Here is a 23,261-nt window from a genome sequence, read left to right on the forward strand (position 1 = left end):
CGGCTCTGAACTTTTTTTTTTTAATGAATTTGAGTAATTTCGTGATAGTGATGAGGCATTCAAAGTCCAAAAAGATGTAGCCGTCACCTCAACTTGATGAACCAGTAGAGTACAAAGAATACAAAAAGGCAGAAGAGCAACATGTAGCACAACAGTTTGGTTTGACTGCCTCTTGAAAGTTTTTTGACTCTGCCGATGGTGGCGCCGAGAAGACCGCCCGTTGAATCAAAGTCGCTGTCCTAGTTTTGAATTAAAAAAAAATACAAATAAATTCAAACAATCAGTGGTTTATTCAGTTGACCCTAAAGGCTCAATCAACCTATTTATTCATTAATTCCCATTGAAAATATTGACAAATACTTATGTACATAAAAATAGTAATAGAAAGAGATTTTTTAATACATACAATATTAATACAACACAGAAATTCTGATAAATATAAAAAATATATTTTAAGTTAATATTAAGTTAATACGACATAAAAACGATGCCGTGAACTCACCATCTCATCCAGCATTTTATTTTGATACTTCACTTCCGTTCCTATGTCGATGGACAGCTGAAAGTTATAAGTGATTAGTTCGCATAAACATTGCTGACATAGAAACGGTGAGTTGAAGATGTCTTACACTTTTTAAAGCAGTGACTTTAGCCCTCAGTCCCTCCTGTAAATGTTCATTTTCCTCTTCGTAGACACTGTATCCACTCGCTACATATTGCCCAGTTGCTGCTTCACCTAAAGAGACAGTCAATTATATGTTCATAATTGTCCAACAGTGAGTCATATATGCACGTGGAATCCAATTAGGATAAACGCGAAAAACAGATTTGCTAGCTACCAATGTTACCTAACGTAAAACTTATTTACGAAAATGGCTTACCCAAGTTGGCGCGCCTCATTGTGAAATATTAACGTTAACACTGTTTATCAGTCCTGGTGTGATTAATATATGTAAAGAATAATGAATATCACGCCACAGAAAATATTGTGAAGCTTTATGGGTCAGCCCCCGTCTTTTACTTCCGATGTGTACGTTTGCATAAGCCACGTCATTGTAAACGGAAATTTAGAAGGACCAAAACATCGACATTTTGAAACAATTTCAAGTGTTTTATGCATACTGAACATGAAACTGAGGTTACATCAACGTAACATGATTCAAAAGAAATAAAAACACTGGTAATTGCGTTGAAATAACTCCAATGTAAAGGATGGCTGATGCGCGTTGTGAGCCACAGGTTAAAAGTGCTATTGCTTCTCGGCCATTTTGCATCAGGGCTTTCCGTCATTTACAACGTTGTGGTCAGTGGAGCCTATACTTTGAAATAGCTATAAACTCAATATTCAAATTATTTCATGTTTCATTACTGAAAACTACGTGTTTAAAAATCATTCCAAATATTTCAACGTTCATCTGAATGTATTGCCACGTTCACAAGGTTTATTGTAAACCCACTTCTTTTTTAATCCGTCACCCACTTGTGAAATTACTAATAACTAATTTGTTCTATCCTTCAAAAACAGGTTTGGAAGACTTTCATCATTACAATTGCCATGTGGCTGCTTTCATCTGCCTCTGACATTGAAACGTGACCGCCATAAATTGGGCACAAATATGAAATATCATTTCTGGGTTTAATAAGGGTTTTAAGTGTATATCCCTTAATGCTATATGAGATTGAATAGAGCTCATCCATATTTACTATATCCTAAAAGTGTCATCTCTCACTTTAAAACAATATTTCAGGAGACAGCTTTTATGATATGGGAGATTAGAATGACAATGCTGACGTGGATATATAGGGAGCTACTATTTCATAAATAAACAATTGTAAGGTTTTTATCTACCATAAAGCCTTTCAAATCTCAGCCATCCTCCTTCCTGACACTGACAGGAGGTATCGCTCTCTGACCTTGACACAGAGGTCAAAGAAAGAGAAATATTGATTGAATTGGGAGCGTGCGTTCAACGTGTCTTTGTGGATTTGCAAGGATTAAATACATCCAATGACTCTTGAAGGGTGGGAATAAATATTTGCAAGTCTATAACAAATTTGAGGAGCTATAAAATCTTTTACTACAAATACAGAGTATGTAGTGTTTAAGCAGACCGTGAAATAGAATTTTAAATTGAGTTCTATTGATGAAGCAGAACGTGACAGTAGACTGTGACTAGGACTAAGTTGGTCGAGTTTTGATTGCCTGCATCCCAACATTCTACTCTACTCGATCAATACTGTCATATTTTTCAAATGAATGCTTTTCATAAATGTTTCAACACAAATTTGGCAAAAGTGTACAAATGTTTTGTATTTTCGATTGATGGGGATTGTTCTAAATGTGTAAGGAATATTAAATTAAGATGATGAAATGGTTGCATTCATTACAGAGTGGAGACATGGCCATATTTAATTCATTTTATTTGTACATTCATTCAGATGCCTTTGAGCAAGGCATTGAGATGTTCTGACTTGAGGGCCGTTGGTCTACAAGCAAGTCCTGCCTCCTTCTGGGATGGATCTTCAAGCAAGGTCAGAACACCACACCACAAAACCATAAATAGAATAATAATGACGCAAATACTTTTAATATTTATTATATACTATTTTCCACGCTCAATACATGCCTTAAGAAATACGTGAACAGTAAAATCGTGTTATTGATGATTAAAAATATCTGTTCAGGATAGGGAATTGCCTCCCAAAGCAGCGGTGCACTGAGATTGACCTCAGATATTATTTTTAATAGGAGAGTAAGGAAAGACAAATAGGATTATGGTTTTTCTGTCACATGACACAACAGCGCGTCCCACTTTCAACCCGTAAAATGTATTTTTTGCCGCATGAATTTTGATCCCAAGGATGAGCCGCTCTGTATTTTGGGTCCAAAAAGGAGGGGTAGTGATTGGTCATGGTGATGAAATTTGGAAGCTTGTAGTAGAAAGGGATTGTAGCACATTTGGTGTCTTGTTGATATACATTTTAATGAAGCTCCCAAAGAGACAAACAGAATAACTTATTTCTAAAGTAATGTGCTAATTTACCATTGATTGGATGAAGATGTCAATCTATTTCTATTAACGTGCAATCACAGTTTTTGTGCTTTTCCTCTTTGTTTACCTTGAAATAAGTATGATTAGATGAGTATTTTTCCACCCCATACTGCGAAGGGAACAGCAAATGGATACTAATCACTTTGGGGTCGGCTTGTGTCATGCCCACAATTTTCTTACAATCAAGCGTTTGCAAACAGTCTACGAGGCTTCTCGGTGGCGCCATGTTTCTTTTTCAGAAAGATTTGATTTTTTGTATCTGTGAGATTTGGAAGTTCATGTCAGGCCGTTTTTAGTGTGGTATTTTTAGAGACTGTTTTGGGGTGATTGGGAGATTTGAATGGGAGAATTTTTGTAGTGTTTTTTTTTTTATGTAAGAGTGATATTTTACAAAGGTGCAATAGTGTTCTCTAGTGGCGTCAAAATACAATACTCTCAGTAATGTATAGTATTTATTAATGAATAGGTATTTGTTTGTATCAAGTAGACAGGGTATATTTTTATTTTTAACAAAAAGATGGTGTCTCTGGCTTGGTCATATCTGTGTAGTTTGAATTGGAGGATGAATGTTGCTTTAGTGCTTATTTGTTCAACCAGAAGAGGCTGCTGCAGTCTCACTCATCAGTTAAACTGGGGGGACAATTTCCAGACGTCTGTTCTTTGTCTGAAAACAAAAAGCAAGAGAAGAAAGGGAAAAAAAGGAGAGTTGAGAAGTAGATGTAAAGTAAATACCTTCCACGTCTTTATCAGGGAAGCACAAGTAAAATAGTGCATCCAAAAGTGGCTCTCAAGCTTTGAAAAACGTTCTGTATATTTGGATTTCTAAGGTTTACTTGGAGAAAAGACGTTTTCTTAGTCGTCTTTAAATTTTATTCCTGCAGATGTTTGAGGCGGTGGCTCCAAAAGGATTGTGGGAGGTATTTTTGGAACCTATTTCGTTCGCAAATAGCAGGAACATTGGAGTCCAAATGGCTTTCCTTCACCGTTGTAGTACTTTTGCAGTATTCGTCGACGTGGTCGTATTCAATCACTCGCTGCCAGCCTGTCACTCTTATTATTATCATTTTTTGGCTCCCTCACAAATTAGTAAACCCAGTAACAGCAAAAAAAAACACATTTTACAAAGTACTAGTCATTTTAATTAGATAAATTAGTCATTTAGTCGTCTTAATGTCCAACTCAGCTAGGAAAGTTTGGTTGTTTATCGATCTAAATGTGTTTGTGTGTCCATATTTTTTTTTGTCAAAATATAAGAAGTATTTAATAATGGGAAGCAAAGAAGATTGGTGAGGCAAGTTAAGGGTGAGTCGGAGAGAGAAAAGCCAGGCAGTCAGACAACGTGGCAGAAGCTCGCGTCTCATAGCGGAGGAGCGGCATTGTCGCAGAGGCACCGTTAAAGTAAATCTTGGATAAAACGTCCCCCAGATTTTATCGCAAAGATCACGTTGGCCCATTTAAATGGAACGTCCTGTTTAGTTAAAAGCTCGGCAACTCATTTGGCTAATAACGGCAAACACGATACATTTGTACTATGATTTTTTTTAAACTACTATTACTGAAAGCAACAATGTGCATTTGATGGCTTTTTACAATAAGTATTTTTTCATAAACAGTTTTGACCAAAATGACCAAAAATATTAGACATTTTATTCAATTAGTGCCATTTTCTTGGAAAAAATACTCAAAATTTGTATGTGTCCATCTTTAGAGAAACTAGGATGAATAAATACAGCTATAATTTACTCCTAGTCAACATGGATTGTCACATTTAACAACTCCAAATTAGTGAATCTGACTTTGCCAATTTGCCAATCAGCTCTTTATCCAAAGTATGGGGGTGGGGCGATTCCTGTTTGCAGACCAACTGAAGAACCTAATCATCATTAGCTAATTGCAGGTGGACCTTTACAAATGGAGGAGGGGTGGGAAATTTGGGAGCAAAAGTAAATGAGCAGGAGGAGGAGTTTAGGCGAGCCATTTTCCCCATTTCTCTTCTTTGAGCAGTGAAAGTTACCAAAAAAGACCCGCCTCCTTTTACCATGGGTCCCGCCCACTTAAACATAGCCATGGTGGCACCTGGCTCGTCCCTCGATGCCGCCCTCCCTACTCCCGACCACCAGGGGTGTCGGACATATTCTCCAAACCAGCCTCTGGCTATGGAGATTCCACACGCTCTTAATTCTTCAACTCTGTCGAGTCTTCCCTCTGTTGGTGACGAGAAGTAGAGAAGTTTTTGGGTTTAGGGGGGAGGGGAGACCTCTGAAGACGTCTGTGGGGAAGGAATCACGGGGGCCTGCACGAGGGGGCATACGCTAGACAAACACATCTGGCAAAATAGGGGGAAGATAGGGGAAGTTAGGCAAAAAAGACAAATTCCATTATGTGACCTAAAATACCAATTGAATGTCAAGTGGAGCATATTGTTGCTAACGGCGTCGAATCGGCGCAAAAGGAGGCGGGGTGAAACGGCAAAAAAAAATGATAGTGTTTTTTTCAAAGAGGAGCAAAGTGCAACTGAGGGTGCTCCACTCACTCGGCCACGTCATCTGGAAGTTTCTTTTTCAGATGAAATTTAACGTTGAATTGGGTACACGTTTTACTAATGTAGTGTCAAATGGGAAATGGCGCTTAAGAATTGAACGTTTCAGATGAAAAAAGCAAGAAGTATTGTCTAATTGGGATAGAGATCATTTAAAAGTGGATTCAGAATTTGTTGTTAAGGCTGGATAGTCCAATCAAAAACTTTGAAAGACATTTTTATATTTCTTTGTAACTCTGGTTGTCATATTTCGCTGCTATTGATAGCAATAGGCGTCCAATCCAATTGCATTGGGAGAGCTGTCAGCGTAATTTCCGATTTGTAGGCCTAAAATATGACTTTTCTTCCACGTTTCTCACATCTATGAAAATATATCACAGTAAGTCATCAACCCGATGTTGCACAGTACTGTTAAGATGTCTCACACAAAAAAAAAATATATAGCAGCGTCGTGACATTACACATAGACGTCCGTTCACACACGACTGATATTTGGAATGTTAGCGCGTCAAATGGAGAGGCCCAAGTGTCACTTTGTACGCTTCAAAATCATAAAATGTCACATTTTATCTCAAATTTGCACCATTTCGCCATTATAGAATAAAGCCAGGGCTCAGTTTCGACCCCAAAACCAGTCAAAAAATAAGTAGAGCAGTAAGTTCAAGGCAGCCAGATATCTATCTATCTTCCCTTCCTCCCCTCCTCCACATCCCAAACTCACAGTGGACACGTGGAAGAATTTTCTGGTCATCAAGAAGTTCAGTTTGGAAAAAAAAAAAAGAAAAGAAAAGAAGAACCAGACCAAGAAACAGAAGAGGTGGGAACAAAAAAAAATAAAAGAAACTTGCAGACTCCTCCTCTACTTTGTGAGTGGTTGCTGGAGAACTGCTCATCAAAACCAAGTCGATGGGAATAAAAATTGTGAAGAAGAAGAAGGAGAAAAAAAATCATGAAGATGTGGCAGGATATCATCATAGAATAGCGGAAGTAAGAAGAAATGGACCTTCATTAATTCCTGCTTTGATGATTGACTTTATTACAGTGTTGACTTCTTAGCATGTCCATACTTGTCTTATTGGCCTTCTTGAAATGGAAAATGACTCAAAATCAACCACCCCATGCACTTTTTCCCCCAAAATTAGACGTCTATCACCGTCAAAAGCCCCGCTTTTAAGTTTAAGAAGGTGAAAAAGGAGAGCAGATTCTAACCAGATGCAAAATGGAGTTCAGAGGTGGACGTCAGCCAGCAGGCATGCGCTCATGCTTCAACTATGTAATGGGCTCTTGCCTTAAAACTCCCCTCCTCCCCTTTATTTACTTAAAAGAAGCTCCTAGCACCTTATATCCCTTTTTTTTTACATTAGTCTCGTCTTCCTCGACAATTATTTGGGGAAACGCGTTTGAAAGATTCCACCACGTTGATGGCCATTTTCCATTGAGGAGCGAGACACAAAATCTCTAAAAAAGTAGGAGGAGTCATCCACTAGTGAGGGGGAAAAAACATCTGTAATTCTCGAATGGAATTTCTTCCATCATTGTCCAATGTTGGGTTGGTTTTAGGATTAAAAAAAACAAAATAAAACACACAGAAAAATGCTCTTTCGTGTGCTGCCTTAGACGACATTTGACCCTCAAGTGAAATCCTTTTTGTAGGTTTTATCAGTTTTTTGCATTCATAATGTAATTGTAGATCTTTAAAAATATATATACATAGTTGGGAATGCGAAAAAAACATATGGTTGCTTTATTTAATCTACAATTTTAGCAGTCATGAAAAATAAGGTAAAACAATAACAAAAACTATCACTAAGTGTGTTTACTAGCTTCTCAAATAATGACCTTTAAAAGACAATCTAACTTTCATACATTGTGCAAACCAAATATACAGTTAATGATGTTAAACTAGCGAATTTAGAGGCCCATACAGGAAGTGTAAAAGTATTTCCAGCTGAGCAGCAATTTCTCCTAAAGTAGTCCGTCACTTAGTTAATTGTGCATTTTTACACTCGATCCCTTTACACATGCTCATAAACTAATTTACTAACACACCAGTAACGGATGTTGTTACCCTATTGTGTGCTTTTTTTAGCCATTGACGGCGTTTGGCGTCCAATTTGTTTAAACTGGGAGGACTGATAGTGCTAATTCTTCATCCCCCTGCGAGCCCTCCTTGAAATCTTCCTTCCAGCGTAGACAGAAAGAAAGAAAGCCTCCTCCCACTAGCTTAGCGGCTGGAAAAAATGACACAGCAGTAGACTCAAATACTTGAGTGCTCCGTAGTGCCATCAAATGAGGGGGTGGAACTTTTTCATTGTTGATTTCTAGTCAGTGTCGAGGTTAACGTTTTTAACTAGTAGGTCAGTTGTAGTTGTATTATGGGAGTATTTTTTGTTAGTCTAATCTGTCAAGTTGTCATATTTTAGTCTGTTTTTGGCAGATTTGAGCCCCAAGCTATACTTTCTATTACTTTCCCACCAGGTTTTTTAAGCACAGGTTGAGGTTTTAAATGGGAACATCTTGTGTAGATTATTTTATACTTCAGTTAAGTTTTATTCAGATTTTTCATGTAGTTCATTTGTGCAGTTATGATTCAAAATGGATTTAGCGGCCATTGCTATTGATTTAGAGTTAAATTATTGGGATGAGAATTTCATATAGCCACATAGTCTAGTTTAGTTTGTATGAAAAACTTTGGCCTGTACTATTTTTTCTCTCCATCTGTGAAATCATTCAAGTGGAAGAATCTGTTGAAGTCGTTTGACTTCCTTGTTGTCATACTGACTTCAACCCATCCTTAAATGGACTCTTCCACCAATAAAACTCAATTAATTAAATAGCCTGAATATAGTTAAACATCTCAAAATGTGAACTCCTCAATTCACATCATTGAAACTGGAACATTTCAAGCTAACTGGAAAGTAAAGTTGAAGCAAAGAGTTTCCATGGCGAGGAAAAGCAGTAGAGTTTCCTCCCTCCTGAAAATTGAACCACCAAAATCCAACTCAAATCTCAAAAGAGGCGGAGCTCCCTAAAATAATGGGAGGAGTCTAGTACATTTGATTCACGTTTTCTAGTTTTTCTTGTCACCAGCACCCCAAATATCTCCAGAAGGATTTCTACAATAGTTTACAGTTTAGTAGGCGGTTTAGGTTTGGTGTCTTTTTTTGTTAAAGGCCAGTGTTTGTCATCCATTTTGGGGACGGATGGAGAGTTTGTAGCGTTAGCGCCTGAGTGCATTTTCCCAGATGTCAAATGATATATGAGTGCATTTAACTGACTTGAAGCAACCATAGAAAGAGAGAGAGAGAGTTTGCAGGAAAGAGTGAGAGAGTTAGAGAGCAACTCCAGACAGCTGAACTCACTTAAATGTGTTCCTCATGTGCGCGGTAATATTCAGAAAAGATTTCAATGCGTCTCTTAAGTTTAACCCTTCAACTGCCTCTTATGCAAAGTTAAATGAGGGCTATTATTATTATTTTTGGGGACATCACATTGATTTTTTAATGTAATTAAATGTAGCGTTTAAGCCCAACAAGTAATGCAGCATTAAGACAATAAATTTGACACTTAAAAGAATGGTATAAAATTAAATATAGATTCTTTAATTTAAAAAAAACTACATTCCAAGAATTAATAGGATTTTTACAAATATTTTAATTTTTACATTTACCAATATTTATTTGTAATTGTTTATCTGTAATTATTTATTTGCATTGTTTTTTTTTTACTGTTTACAGATGTAGGATTTTCCCCATATTTTCAATTTTATTTTATACGATCTTAAAAATGATTGTGCCTTCAAACAGAAATGCCTTCCCAGACATTCCCTTGCACTTCCCTTCTTCTTTATTTTTTTTTCTTCCTTTTTAAAACCGCAGCGCAGCCCCATCTAGCAATTAAGTGCCTGCCTGGGATTGGTCCGACATTGTACGGGGATATTTCTGTCGCACTTATTATCCCTTAGCTGACCAGACTGCGAGTCATGTGGACGGACGCGCAGGCAAATCTAACCATGGGTTACTTCCAGCCAAGGGAGGTTCCTCCTACTTCAAATTCGAGACTTTATTTTCCTCGCTCGCATCACTTGAATTTTTACTTTGAGAGCAAAACTTGTCAGCTCCATTTTAAAACCCACCCAAAAACTGCATTAATTTGCGCTTGTATTTATTTATTTACCATCTCTTAATGTACAAACATACTACTAAAAAGTCAATTATTAAAAAATATGCACTTTAATATAGCAAAAATGACCATTATTGGTCATTTTTGATGGATTTTTGAAGACATTTTAAAATTTATTATTGGGGCAAGTGGCTATTTTTCATCATATATAATGACTTATTAACATCAATATTGATATGATTCTTATATTCTTTGTAATTCATGACATTTAAAGCAATGTAATTTAACACCCTGATTTTCTTTCTTCTTTTTTAACAAATTGGCATCCATTGACGGCACTAAACGTCCAATCCATTTGAAGTGGGAGGGGCCAATGAAGATTGGTTCAATGCGCTGGAGCCTGTCGGCATGCGAATTCTCTAACGCGGCGTCGTGGCTCCAAAATGTGTTTTCGGCAGTAAATGCGCCGTTCCTTAACGTTGAGTTAGTTTCTCCTCCTTTGTGAAACTTGACTGCAAGTGTAGTCTTTATAGCAAGACTGTAATTTGAAAACCGCCGTCTTTAATTAGCGCTTGCATCTTCATAAGAGAGTCAGAGAGGGCAGACGGTCTCTAAAAAATAACATCTACGTCCTTCTCTTTCGCCATTTTGAATCTTCTTCATCCTTGTCAGTCCATTTAAGACATTATTGTTGGTATGGAAGTATTTTGTGTTGTGAAAATGCATTTAACTTATGTTAGGATTAGGAAAATCTTTTAATTTGGTGGTGTTGGCTGATTAAATATGCACATATTATCTTGTAGAGTCTAACAAAGTTGGAATTTGAGCAGATTTTGGAGTTTTTGAATCTCAAAACTACGAAACAATGCACTCATGTAATTTTATAGGTAGAAACAAAATGTATTTTTTTCCATTTCATAGGGAAGGCAATTCTGGTTGTGACATCACAACCACATCATGTCTAGCTTTTCGCTGCGCTAGCTAGCTTATGTTGACAGAAAGATAGCATGCTAACAAATCCCCATACTTTTTCCCCATATTTTTTCTCTTCATTTTGCATTTGTTGGGCTAACGCAATTGACTCTTTGGTGCAACTTATAGTCCACAAAATACCATTTAGGTATAAGGTTTCCAGCAGTGATGATGTGGAGCTTCAGCGTCTGCTCCTTTTTTCTTTTTTTTTTCTTTTCTTCCTGCGTTGAGCAAACATGAGTATGTAACTTTGCACTGAGCGGGAGTTCGGCCATCTTTAAAACAAATTTCATCTCTTGCCCCTCCTTCCCCCTTTTTTAAAATTCTTTCTCACTCCTTTGAGGGAAGTATCTTCTTATCAAATTAATTACACGTTGCAGTGGAAGTTTCTCAGGTGAGAGTTTATTCACAAGTCAGGGTTTTATTTTACTGTCTGGAATTTGTCATTGGAAACAAGTGAAAGTGATAGAAAGGATAGAGGTGGTTGTCAGCCCTCTCAGTCCAAATAGATTGGACGTGTATTGTTGTCAATGGCAGGGAATGAGTTAAAAAAAACTGCTACGTTTACAACAGAGTGACTTGCTCTGAGTTTAACGGCATGTCTGGTCATGTGAAGGGGCGAGAAAGTCAAGTGAAAGCTCCTTTTAATTTCACTTGCATTCCATCTAACTTTTCCACCCAAATGTAGATTATTGCAAAAAAATGTTAAATCTGTAAAAAAATATATATCTATATACAATAAGTTCCAATTAGATTTAATTAGCCCCTCGCTTTGTAAGAGCACAAAACTAAGCGTCCCATCTGTTAAAAAAAAGGAGAAACGTGTGCTCTCGTCTCCCTTTTAAACGTCCACGCTGTCCACGTCCTCAAAAAGAATGGATCTAATTAAATCGATGCACTCGTCATCACCAGGCTGGAGATGTTTTTTTTTTGTTTTTTTTTGTTTCCCCCTCCTCCTTCAGAGGAGGCTGGAAGATGCCCTCAACGAGGGATGGGAGTCAGATTGGGTTTCTGGCTTCCCATTGGCCGGTGGGCCGACTTTTGACACGCAGAAGCGGGACCCTCCTGCCGTATAAATAGGCCCGATGGAACTTTATTATTCTAGCATCACGGCTGCAGGCTTCTGCTCAGTTTGGAGTTACTCGCGTCACCTCAACTGTATGCCTGCTTGAAGGTGGTTTAAAAAGAGGGGCACAGCAGCACAAGGAGTCTGCATGTCTGTTTAGACATGCTCAGCTTTGTGGATACCCGGATTCTGTTGCTGCTTGCAGCAGCTTCATACCTAGCAACATGTCAATGTAAGTTGAATATTTACACGGATATTTCCTGCCGAGGATTTGTATTTTTCGGGGGGGTTTACTTTGCTTTCGGGATTTCGACCAGTGCCGCAGAGGAATACTTGTTTTTTTTTTTCATCAAGGATTTAGGGATTATTGGTCGTAGAAGTTGTAGTAGTATGATAGAAGGGTTGAAAGAAGCCGGGAAGTTGTTTTTTTTAGAGTGTTGGGAGATTGGAAAAGTCAAGGGGAGGAAAAAAGGCGTTGTACTTAATGTTCCATCCAGACGTGCGTGGTAAAGGAACGTTGATTGTAAGGGAGTAGCAACGACGCCCTCCAGTGGGAATTTGTGGGAGCTACATCGTGAGCCCAATTTGTTAGGACAGAGTAAATACGAGTGGAACACTATCGTTAAAAAGGCATTGTATGGGGCTTATTTCATGATTATTCATAAGGTATAGATTTATTTTATTTTAAATGTGATCAGATTTAAAGTCATAAGGGATTAAGGGATTTTTTTTAATAAGAAATGTGCGTTAGGCTTTGTATTCGTCATTTGTGTTTTTTAAATGGAGGTTAGAGAAGAATTTGAGTACCTTTTAACTCAACTTTAACTTTAAGCACTTTTTTGGTCTCACCTGCGCCTCCTTGTGGCGACGTGGTGCATTGCAGTTCAGGGGGTAGTACCAGCTGCTCACTGAACTTACATCTCTGTACATACACTGTCAAATAGAAAGAAAGCAGACATCAGATACATAAGAAAAACATAACATTGGTGCACAACATTAGTATGGTTTTAATACACATTTGATCTACAAATGAACACATCTTTAACAATGAATGTTGCATATTCCACCTGACAACTCCTGTTTACTCATTTCTCCTATCCAAATATTTGTATACCAGTTCTGCTTTGAGTAACATAGCCATGAAATGAAGGCAGAATGTAACCATGATTTATTATTGAAAAGTACACTCATATGTTGGATTTAAGGTTAGCAAGGTTAACTTTCTCAGTTGTTTTGTTTACCTCATGTTCTAACGGAGTCTCCTGTTGTTTTCTCTCCCCGACCTCCACCTCCTCCCCCCCTTCCAACGCTCCAGTCTCGGTTAGTAATCGCATGAACGCCGACACCGACACAAACATGGTCTTACCTTTTCTTTTTGTCCGGCTCTTAAAAGTCCCTCAGTTAAAGATCCCTCTTCCCAGTTGGCCCACAATTTGATCTACCCCGGCCAGAGCCGCGGATTAAAAAAAAAAGTCCAACCTCTCCGACTGGCCAGACCTTTAACGGCACGCCACCCCGAGGGGCCTTCCTGGGCACAAAGGACCCTTTCTGAGGGCAGTGGCGAGGGGCAGGGGCTTTCCTTGCCCCTTCAGCCAATGATATACCCTTTTGCCATCACTTTTGATCTTATTTTATATTCACAAATTGATGAATCTACTCCAATCGATATGTATTCATAGAAATTATACATATGCATTCATACAATGCCAATCAACTCCCATTGTTTAAAAGAATGCTTTTCCCCTGAGTAGCTCTCAATGCCAAGAGTATCTTGTTGCTAACATATTACCAAGTCATTAAGTTGGTGACTTTTATGCATGTTTTCTTCATGTTAAAGTGAGCACCTAATGTTAATCTTAGGTGTGTTTTAACACATGATGGAATAGCTAATAAAGAGCTAAACGTTTTTAGCTCAAATGACTTCCAAGGGCCACTTTTGTCTGAAAAATGTGTCTTAACTGGCTTGACCTAAGGTCAGCCAGGTCAAGTTTGTTTACATGCACATTTTATTGTCGATATGCATGGAGCGCTTGGTTCAAGCGTAGTTAACGTGGCTCAGTTTGGCAGTGGTTAAGACATCTGGTGTGTGTTTGAGGCTGACTGGCTTCTTTTTCCTGCCGCAGGGCCCCCGAGGAGACAAAGGACCTCGAGGTGACAGGGTAAGCAAGCTGAAATGAGAATTTCAATGGATTTTTATCATGGAAAATGTTGCCGTTTGTTGACATGTCAAAAATAAAAGCATGCCTAGATGTATATCAAGAAAGCTAAGCTATTATGGACTCAGAAATTGTATGCTAATGCTAGCCTGGCTAGTTTTTCTTGGTTAAAAAAGCAGTAAAAGTGCTCACTTTAATGGCCTATTTTGTCTTTTGGTGTAGGGTCCCCAGGGACCTGATGGAAACGATGGCCAACCCGGATTCCCCGGCCCCGCAGGGCCCCCTGGACCCCCTGGACTCGGAGGAGTATGTTCCCTATTTTCTTTTATCATATGCAAAAGTCTAACAAATAGTAAATGACAAGAAGTCAAAAGCAGAGGTCAACTAAGTGTCACATTATCAGGACTGTTATTGTTTTGTGGTGACATCACATCCTATTTGACATATAGAAACCCGGATTACCTTTTCTGCTCTAACGGGCGGAATTAGTTTATTTACATGGTCACTTCTTTTGTGACTAACTGAGTGGATTTTAAACAAACAGTTGTTGTTTTTTTTCAGAACTTTGCTGCTCAGTATGCCAAGGCTCCCGATCCCGCACCCGTTCAGGGTATGATGGGCAACAGAGGACAACCCGGACCCCCCGGAGCTACCGTAGGTTCACATTTAGACTCCCGTTCTCCCGTTCTAATCCCGACTAAACGCCATATTTGCTCCTAATAGGGACCTCAGGGTAACACCGGACACCCCGGTGAGCCTGGCGAGCCTGGACAGACTGTAAGATCCTCTTTTACAACTATCTCAATCTTCCAAATTGGACAAAAACGTCCGTGTTTAAAACTCTGGTTTTGCGTTTCAGGGTGCCGTCGGTCCCCGTGGCCCCTCTGGACCTCCCGGCAAAGCCGGAGAAGATGTAAGTAAACGACATAGATTCTCCCGTACTATGTTGTTGTGGTACACGAATTTAAATGGTGTCATTTCTATATTTAGGGTAACAATGGCAGACCTGGCAAGCCCGGAGATAGAGGTGTGCCCGGAACTCAGGTGAGGGAGCACTTTTTTATGACAACACTTTACAAATACGAACTACTATATGAAAAAGGGTTTGTTTTGATTTACAGGGTGCTCGTGGATTCCCCGGAACCCCTGGACTCCCCGGAATGAAGGGACACAGAGTAAGTACAGAAAAAAACATGTCAAATTTATTTTTTTTGTTACGTTCCTGATAGAGAGAGACTTCCAATCCATTTGTACTGGGAGCCATGGCAGTGAATGGTCACTGCCCAATCCAAATGAATTCAATAATTGAAGTTAGATGCTTAACTAGACCTGAAAATATTTTTGCTACCATGTGATGCAGTCAATTTCATGAGGTTACCCTCATTTCAGGGTTACAATGGCTTGGATGGACGCAAAGGAGAGAATGGTGCCGCTGGAATCAAGGTTAAAAAAAACATTTTAAAAAAAGAGATTTTGTCTTCTTTAGTGGATTTCACAGATTGTCTTACCAACATCTCCTTTTTTCTCGTATAGGGTGAGGCTGGCGCACACGGAGCCGCTGGAAGACCAGGACTTGTTGTGAGTTTCGCTTGCCGGCTCTCGGACTTGACTTTGACTCTGTCGTCGGAGAGTGAACCCATCTTGGTCTCTTCAGGGACCTCGCGGTCTGGCTGGCGAGAGAGGTCGTGCTGGCCCCGCTGGACCCGTTGGCGCTCGTGGTGCCGATGGCAACACTGGACCCGCTGGCGCTGCTGTGAGTACAATTTCCAGGCTGAAATTATTTCTCCAGACACCAAATTAGCCCTGACGATTGTGTCGATCTCTCGTAGGGACCCGCTGGATCTGCCGGTGCCCCAGGTTTCCCCGGTGGCCCCGGACCCAAGGTGAGTCATAGGTCATAGCAATGGGTTGGAACCGTCCTCGAGTTGGGAATATTGATATAAGATGTTTTTGCCCGTGGACAGGGAGAGGTTGGTGCCGTTGGTGCCAATGGTCCCTCCGGACCTCAGGGAGCTAGAGGAGAGCCCGGTAACAATGGTGCCGTTGGCCCCGCTGGCCCTGTTGTAAGTACACCTCCACTATTCCCGAAGGAAAGTCATCATTGGTCTGCATTTCACATTTTTTATGCTTCTTTCTAGGGTAACCCCGGTGTTAACGGTCTGAACGGAGCTAAGGGAGCCACTGTAAGTCTTCAAATCAAGACCCATATCATTTGGACTATGTTCCTCGGAGATACTCAAATGTATTGTTCCCGTCGTCCATTTAGGGCGCCGCCGGTGTTGCTGGAGCTCCTGGATTCCCCGGACCCAGAGGAGGACCTGGACCCCAGGGACCTCAGGGTGCTGCTGGTCCCAGAGGCTTGGCTGTAAGTGGACAAGCAGAAATGCCATATTGTGTTCTGAGACAATTATTTGATTGTTCTGGCCTCTGTTTTAGGGAGATCCCGGAGTTCAGGGAATCAAGGGAGATGCTGGTGCCAAGGGAGAGTCTGTAAGTTGGAAAGACACCTGGTTTTTGCTCCATGGATTTTCATTGAAAGCTCATGCCTTGTTAACCATGTCGTCCTTCCGCAGGGTAACGCTGGACCTCAGGGAGCCCCCGGACCTAACGGTGAGGAGGGCAAACGTGGACCTACCGGCGAGATCGGTGCCACTGGCCCCCTCGGTAGCCGCGGATCTAGAGTGAGTGATTGTCGGTGTTCGCCGGGTCGGACGCCATCTTGTTTTGGGGATCTCCTCACAGTTCCATTGCTTCTCCTCTAGGGTGCCCCCGGTAGCCGTGGAATGCCCGGTACCGAGGGAAGAGTTGGCCCAATTGTAAGTAAAGCTGGCTGAGCGCCGGTCTGTCGACTTCTTGTTGTCTTCCCTGATTTCTAACCTCGCACTTCACCCGGTGTAGGGCATGCCCGGTGCTCGTGGAGCCACCGGATCTGCCGGAGCTCGCGGAGCTCCCGGAGATGCTGGCCGTGGTGGTGAGCCCGGTGCCGTCGGACTCAGGGTGGGTATTCCGAACCCTGAAAACTTGCGACGGTCCAAATCAATCTGTGACGAATTCATCAATGAGATACTTTTCACAGGGTCTCCCCGGAAGCCCCGGTAGCTCTGGACCCCCAGGAAAGGAGGGACCTGCTGTAAGTAACATTCAAAACACAAGAAATGGATGAAAAGCTTCTGCTCTCTACTCTTGTTAATCCTGGTCTCCTACTACAGGGTCCTTCTGGACAAGATGGCCGCACTGGTCCTCCCGGCCCCACCGGACCTAGAGGCCAGCCCGGAAACATTGGATTCCCAGGACCCAAGGGAGCCTCTGTAAGTAGAAGACATATGATCAAGAAAGTATGCCTGTTTTTGATGCCAGTTGGAGCCGAGTAGTGAATGTCAATGTTGTTTTTTTAGGGAGACCTTGGCAAACCCGGCGAGAAGGGATCTACTGGAGTCACTGGTCTGAGAGTAAGTCAGTCCCAAGATATCCATTCTCGCTCATAAGTATTCTTTGGATTCCGTTTTCTAAAATGTCACTGTGTGTAGGGACCTCCTGGCCCCGATGGCAACAATGGTGCCACTGGCCCCATGGGTGTTTCTGTAAGTATCTTTGACCCATTTTTTTGGACATCTCTCGGTAATCTGGTGTGCCATCTTTAACCTTACTTTGCTTCTTTCTGTTACAGGGTGGAGCTGGTGAGAAGGGAGAGCAAGGACCCGCTGGAGCTCCTGGTTTCCAGGTTTGAATCCATACCAATTGTTTAGGAAGCAGCTACCTCAGTCAATTACTTAGCATTTCATTTTAGTTGATTGTTGTGGCTGCCATGAACTCCAACAAATGGTGATTTTCTGACTTTTCTACCTTTTCTAGGGTCTGCCCGGTCCCGCTGGTGCTGCTGGAGAGGCTGGCAAGCCCGGAGACAGAGTAAGAATTGATCTGAAATGCATGCAAAGTCATGCCAATGACAATCTTGTATCCTTAATAGGGTATCCCAGGAGACCAGGGAGCTTCTGGAGTTGCTGGTGGAAAGGTATTCACTTTGTTTTCAAGTCGATAACCAACATTTTTCCAAACCGTGAGATGTTCCACTGAAATAAAAACCAATGCGTCTTATTACAGGGTGAGCGTGGTCTGCCCGGTGCTGCCGGATCTTCCGGAGTTCAGGGATCCATGGGACCCCGTGGAGCTTCTGGAGCCCCTGGTGTTGATGGTGCCAAGGTACTGCATAAAAACTAATTGAACAAATGTTTGGAAATTGTCTTTCATGACAAAAACTCACCTGATTTTTCTTTTCCGGGATTGGGGTAATTCTAGGGAGAGCCTGGTGTCGTTGGTGTTGTTGGTGCTCCTGGCCACCAGGGTTCTGGTGGTATGCCCGGAGAGCGCGGCGCTGCCGGTCCCGCTGGAATCAAGGGAGAGAAGGTATGTATGGAAAAGGATTGATTCTGAGTGTGAGTGCTCTCATGTGAGTGGATTCTCAATATTTTTTTGTGTAGGGAGAGCTCGGACACAAAGGACCCGATGGCAACCATGGAAGAGATGGTGCCCGTGTAAGTGCAGCTCCCATCTTAAATGTTTTTTTTGTGGGAAAATCGTAGAACTTCCTGACATTTCAACCATTTGTAGGGTATGGCTGGAATCAGCGGACCCCCTGGACCTATTGGAGCCAATGGTGACAAGGCAAGTACACAAAATAAACATGTTTTTATAGTGGGTACTTCAAAATATAGTTTCAGGTTTTGTTTTAATATTTTGAGTCAAGTCAAGTTATGAGGAAACTAGATTTTTGTTGTTGTATTTTTTTTATGTGTAGAGCTTTAATTGCCATTCAATTACGAATTAACCCAAATAGCTATCCTTTAAATAATGAGATATAATTGTCACAAATTGCTTTTTTTCTTCTGTACTGACATTAATGTCATCTTTTGCAGGGTGAGAGCGGTTCTTTCGGACCTGCTGGACCTCCCGGAGTCCGTGGTGCCTCTGTAAGTTTTACAAATTTGAATTTCAACCAATTCTTGAAGTTATTTCTGCTAAACTAAAGTGTCCTTCTTTCCCTCATAGGGCGAGCGTGGAGAGGTTGGACCCGCCGGAGCCCCCGGATTCGCCGGACCCCCTGTAAGTTAACATTTTACCCTCTATGCCTGAACCCTGTGGAGATAGCTAAATGCTCACATGTTGTTGTTCCACTTCACAGGGCGCTAACGGACAAGCTGGAGCTAGAGGAGAGCGCGGACCTGCTGGTGGAAAGGGAGATGTTGGCTCTGCCGGCCCCGCTGGACCCGCTGGACAAACTGGACCTGCTGTGAGTACATTGTTGACCCCAAATCTTTTGAAGGGTTGGTGGATACTTGTGTGGATTTTAATCTGAGATTTGACCTGCTTTACAGGGTCCTGGTGGCCCCGCTGGACCCACTGGTGCCCGTGGAGACAATGGACCTCAGGTTAGTCACAGATTGAGCATAAAACTAAGACATAGTTCAAAAATCTTTTTTTTTTTGCAGTCAGATTTGATTGTTTTCACTCCCAAAAATGACCCTGTGTTGTTTTATAGGGTCTGACTGGTTTCCCTGGAGCCGCTGGTAGAGTTGGCCCTGCTGGAGTTGCTGTGAGTCCATTTTGTTGTTGTTGTTGGTCTTACTTTAGATCATTGAGAGCAGAAGAAATATAACATATCTTTCTTTGTATTTTCTCCTCCTTTCCAGGGTATTGTTGGACCTTCCGGTCCCGCTGGTGTTGCTGGTAAAGATGGTCCCCGTGGTGCCCGTGGAGACGCTGGTCCCACTGGTCCCCATGGAGAGCAGGGTATGGTTGGACCTCCCGGTCCCCCTGGAGACAAAGGACCTTCTGGAGAGTCTGGACCCGCTGTAAGTTGCAGTACTAGAAGCGCACAAGTAGCCCTGTTTTATAGTCATCATTTGTTCATATTGTGGTGCTGTGTTTGAATTTAGGGTGCTCCTGGTACTTCTGGACCTTCTGGTCTTATCGGTCCTCAAGGATTTGTTGGTCTTCCCGGAGCTAGAGGCGATCGCGGTACCCCCGGTGGTCCCGGTGCTGTCGTAAGTGTCCACGCTACGTCCAGCTACACTAAATAATGGACAAATTCATGTGGCTAATTGGTCTGTTTGGAACCCGGATCTGCTAGGGAGAGCCTGGTAGAGTTGGACCCGCTGGTCCCGCTGGTGCCCGTGGACAGGCTGGCAATGTTGGCATGCCCGGTATGACCGGACCCCAAGGAGAGGCTGGACGTGAGGTACTGTTATAATAACACAGAATATCGTACGTAAAAATGGGGATTGAAAGATGAGACTTGAACTTTGTGTTGATATTTTCAGGGTAACACCGGTAACGATGGACCTCCTGGCCGTCCCGGTGCTCCTGGAATTAAGGTATCCCACTTGTCCCTTGCTTAAAAGGACAATATTCAGAAATGTCTCATGTGAATTTACATTGTGATCCTAATCTGTCTTATCTAGGGAGACCGTGGTGACCCCGGTCCCTCTGGTCTTCTTGGACTTGCTGGTGCTCCCGGACCCGCTGGACCCAGCGGAGCTGTCGGAAGACCCGGAAACCGTGGAGATGCTGTACGTTTACTCTCACGCATTGTCAATGGCTCTTTGTGGTTTTAAAGATTTAAACGCATTGGTCTGTATTTGTAGGGTTTCACTGGCCCCGTCGGACCCTCTGGAGCCGCTGGAGCTCGTGGTGCCGCTGTGAGTAGAGCTACTAAGGGGTCCCGCTATCTAAGAAAAGGAACTGGTGTTAATGTGCTTTCTGTGATTGGATTTTAGGGACCCGCTGGAATCCGTGGCGAGAAGGGAGGCGCTGGAGATAGAGGAGATAGAGGCATGAAGGGTCTTCGTGGACATCCTGGTCTCCAGGGAATGCCCGGACCTGCTGTGAGTGGAAGGAATAACAATATTCGGAGAAAAAGCCTTTGTGGACAATGTTATTGAAAGGTCTCTCTCCTTTAAGGGTGTTTCTGGTGACACCGGATCCGCTGGTGCTCACGGACCTGCTGGACCAAGAGTAAGTCGTATCCTGATCACTCATTCAATTGATATGAAAACCATATCTGTAAAACATGTTTTGCTCCTGTTGTAGGGTCCCGCCGGACCTCACGGACCCCCTGGCAAGGATGGTAGAGCCGGTGCCCACGGCACTATTGGAACTGCTGGTGCTCGCGGAGCTCCCGGACACATCGGACCTGTTGTGAGTACTCTTAAAATGGAACTTTCTCCATCTGGTTCATCTGTGTTGCATATCTAAGCTCCATCTCCTTCCCCTTAGGGCCCACCCGGACCTCCCGGTCTGCCCGGACCTCCCGGCGCTGCCGGCGGCGGATACGATCTGTCCGGATACGACGAGTACAGAGCCGACCAGCCCGCCATGAGAGCCAAGGATTACGAGGTGGACGCCACCATCAAGTCCCTCAACACTCAGATCGAGAACCTCCTCACCCCCGAGGGATCCAGGAAGAACCCCGCCCGCACTTGCCGCGACATCAAGCTGGGACACCCCGAATGGACCAGCGGTGAGTAGACCGACGTCGGAGGGGAATGGTCGGACGTCCCGAATGGCCGCTTGAAAGCATTTGTGCTCGGATAGGATTCTACTGGATCGACCCCAACCAGGGTTGCATCAACGACGCCATCAAGGTCTTCTGCGACTTCTCCACCCGCGAGACTTGCGTCCACGCCCATCCCGAGAGCATCGCCAAGAAGAACTGGTTCAGAAGCACAGAGAACAAGAAGCACGTGTGGTTCGGCGAGACCATCAATGGCGGAACCGAGGTGAGCTACGCCCGATGTGAAGACTTCCCTCGTCGCCCACCTGGAATGCTAACGCTAACGACTCTGGTTCTTTTTCAGTTCGCCTACAACGACGAGACCATCAGCTCCCAGAGCATGGCTACCCAGCTGGCTTTCATGCGCCTGCTGTCCAACCAAGCCAGCCAGAACATCACCTACCACTGCAGAAACAGCGTGGCCTACATGGACGCTGAGAGCGGCAGCCTGAAGAAGGCTGTGGTGCTCGGCGGCTCCAACGATGTGGAGCTCAGGGCCGAGGGAAACAGCCGTTTCACCTTCTCTGTCTCAGAGGATGGTTGCACTGTGAGTAGCGCCACCTGTCGCCGTCTTGAAGGAGACTCGTAACGTGGTAATAAGCCTCTCTGAAACTCTTTTCTCCCCCGCAGAGACACACTGGTGAATGGAGCAAGACAGTCATTGAGTACAGAACAAACAAACCATCTCGCCTGCCCATCCTCGACATTGCACCTATGGACATTGGTGGAGCTGATCAGGAGTTTGGTTTGGACATTGGCCCAGTCTGTTTCAAATAAATAGACTCATGATAAATTAACGCCCCAAAAGAGAGAAAGAACGACACACACAAAAAAAACCCAAATTCTTTCTGTGTTTTTTTTTTTTTTTCCCCCAATGCTGATTTCTCACTGCGCAACCACTTGCTTACAATGGGGAACTATCGGAGAGGACTGAACGGACTGAACGGAGCGTTTGTGCAATGCAAATTAATACAGCAACTCTAAGGAAAGCGGGATAACACCTTGTTGTGGGACATCATGTCATCCTTTTGTAAAAAATAAAAGAAGTGTAATAAAAACGCTGAAAGTAAGCATCACTTTGTGGTCTTTGTATATCTTCCAAAGAGGAGGTTTAAAACCACAATTTCCATGAAAATAAGGTTTAAACTACCTCACGCATGTACGGAAATAAGTCAAAGCGGGCTACTAATGTTTCAAGCATTGTCTCGTTTCAGAAGGTGCTCGTTTGCTTCAAGCCGAGATCAATGGTGCTAATATGCAGCTTTGGGCAAAACCACTTTTTTTCTGCATTATTTTTGTAAGGAGTCTCACATTTAGTCCTCTGATATGCTCCCACTTTAAGCAGGTGGAACGCTCCTTAAACCTTGATGTCTAGTATTTGTTTCATGTCTTTTGTTTTTGTTTGTTTTGTACTGACATCACCCCCTTCTGTTCTCATCCAATTTTCAATGGATTTTAGGCGGCTTATCTCTCTAGAAAAAAAAATGACACCACAAAGTCTATTGTACCTATTTTGTATATGTGAGATGTTTAAAGAAATTGTGAAAAGTTCTGAAATAAAGCATGTCCAATGTTCCAAAACACACTAGTTATTGACTTAAGTGCTTTCGTGTGGACACCAAATTCAAGTGTTGACGACTTCTGCGTATTTTGATGTGAGATGACTAATGTACATATGTATTTTTTAATTCTTAAATAGGTAAAATAAACAGATAGACAAGAGTGATATGGAACTAAATATATATACTAGTAATCTCTTGCCATTGTAGGTAAATAGCATTGCCATCTGCAATACTTCCTCCAC

The 23,261-nt window shown here is 42.4% G+C and overlaps 2 protein-coding genes and 1 long non-coding RNA gene across 3 annotated transcripts; 1 reads left to right on the forward strand and 2 right to left on the reverse strand.

Annotated features, from left to right (window-relative positions):
- Nucleotides 1–6: 6 nt before the first annotated feature.
- Nucleotides 7–1,047, reverse strand: bet1 (Bet1 golgi vesicular membrane trafficking protein). The gene is made up of 4 exons (XM_077743974.1): nucleotides 882–1,047; nucleotides 630–736; nucleotides 503–559; nucleotides 7–239 (listed from the first exon to the last, which is right to left on the reverse strand). Exons 1-4 carry the CDS (start codon nucleotides 898–900, stop codon nucleotides 84–86), a joined length of 339 nt encoding a protein of 112 aa, XP_077600100.1. The 5' UTR covers nucleotides 901–1,047; the 3' UTR covers nucleotides 7–83.
- Nucleotides 1,048–3,546: 2,499 nt separating this feature from the next.
- Nucleotides 3,547–13,259, reverse strand: LOC144214605 (uncharacterized). The gene is made up of 3 exons (XR_013330258.1): nucleotides 13,119–13,259; nucleotides 12,602–12,685; nucleotides 3,547–3,717 (listed from the first exon to the last, which is right to left on the reverse strand). It is a non-coding gene; the product is annotated as an uncharacterized LOC144214605 (long non-coding RNA).
- Nucleotides 11,779–22,527, forward strand: col1a2 (collagen, type I, alpha 2). Its single transcript, XM_077743148.1, has 48 exons — nucleotides 11,779–11,988; nucleotides 13,848–13,911; nucleotides 14,131–14,214; nucleotides 14,470–14,562; nucleotides 14,632–14,685; nucleotides 14,768–14,821; nucleotides 14,899–14,952; nucleotides 15,030–15,083; nucleotides 15,298–15,351; nucleotides 15,442–15,486; nucleotides 15,563–15,661; nucleotides 15,738–15,791; nucleotides 15,873–15,971; nucleotides 16,047–16,091; nucleotides 16,175–16,273; nucleotides 16,345–16,398; nucleotides 16,482–16,589; nucleotides 16,671–16,724; nucleotides 16,807–16,905; nucleotides 16,985–17,038; nucleotides 17,118–17,216; nucleotides 17,304–17,357; nucleotides 17,436–17,489; nucleotides 17,576–17,629; nucleotides 17,761–17,814; nucleotides 17,876–17,920; nucleotides 18,010–18,108; nucleotides 18,205–18,312; nucleotides 18,387–18,440; nucleotides 18,517–18,570; nucleotides 18,822–18,875; nucleotides 18,955–19,008; nucleotides 19,088–19,195; nucleotides 19,281–19,334; nucleotides 19,445–19,498; nucleotides 19,596–19,757; nucleotides 19,842–19,949; nucleotides 20,036–20,143; nucleotides 20,226–20,279; nucleotides 20,367–20,474; nucleotides 20,550–20,603; nucleotides 20,682–20,789; nucleotides 20,866–20,919; nucleotides 20,995–21,102; nucleotides 21,181–21,424; nucleotides 21,499–21,683; nucleotides 21,762–22,004; nucleotides 22,088–22,527. Exons 1-48 carry the CDS (start codon nucleotides 11,915–11,917, stop codon nucleotides 22,232–22,234), a joined length of 4,077 nt encoding a protein of 1,358 aa, XP_077599274.1. The 5' UTR covers nucleotides 11,779–11,914; the 3' UTR covers nucleotides 22,235–22,527.
- The last annotated feature ends 734 nt before the right edge of the window (nucleotides 22,528–23,261 follow it).

This window comes from Stigmatopora nigra, chromosome 21, assembly GCF_051989575.1.
Source record: "Stigmatopora nigra isolate UIUO_SnigA chromosome 21, RoL_Snig_1.1, whole genome shotgun sequence".
In the NCBI taxonomy this organism is placed as follows: domain Eukaryota; kingdom Metazoa; phylum Chordata; class Actinopteri; order Syngnathiformes; family Syngnathidae; genus Stigmatopora; species Stigmatopora nigra.

What these genes read in the sequence shown, in the direction of transcription:
- bet1 (XM_077743974.1), bottom strand. An exon ending in AAGTCACTGCTTTAAAAAGT is followed by an intron (nt 560 to 629) that starts GTAAGACATCTT and finishes TATAACTTTCAG; the next exon opens with CTGTCCATCGACATAGGAAC. An exon ending in ATAAAATGCTGGATGAGATG is followed by an intron (nt 240 to 502) that starts GTGAGTTCACGG and finishes ATTCAAAACTAG; the next exon opens with GACAGCGACTTTGATTCAAC.
- col1a2 (XM_077743148.1), top strand. Translation starts at nt 11,915, where the DNA reads ATGCTCAGCTTTGTGGATACCCGGATTCTGTTGCTGCTTGCAGCAGCT. An exon ending in CCGGTGGCCCCGGACCCAAG is followed by an intron (nt 15,792 to 15,872) that starts GTGAGTCATAGG and finishes GCCCGTGGACAG; the next exon opens with GGAGAGGTTGGTGCCGTTGG. An exon ending in TTGGCCCTGCTGGAGTTGCT is followed by an intron (nt 19,499 to 19,595) that starts GTGAGTCCATTT and finishes CCTCCTTTCCAG; the next exon opens with GGTATTGTTGGACCTTCCGG.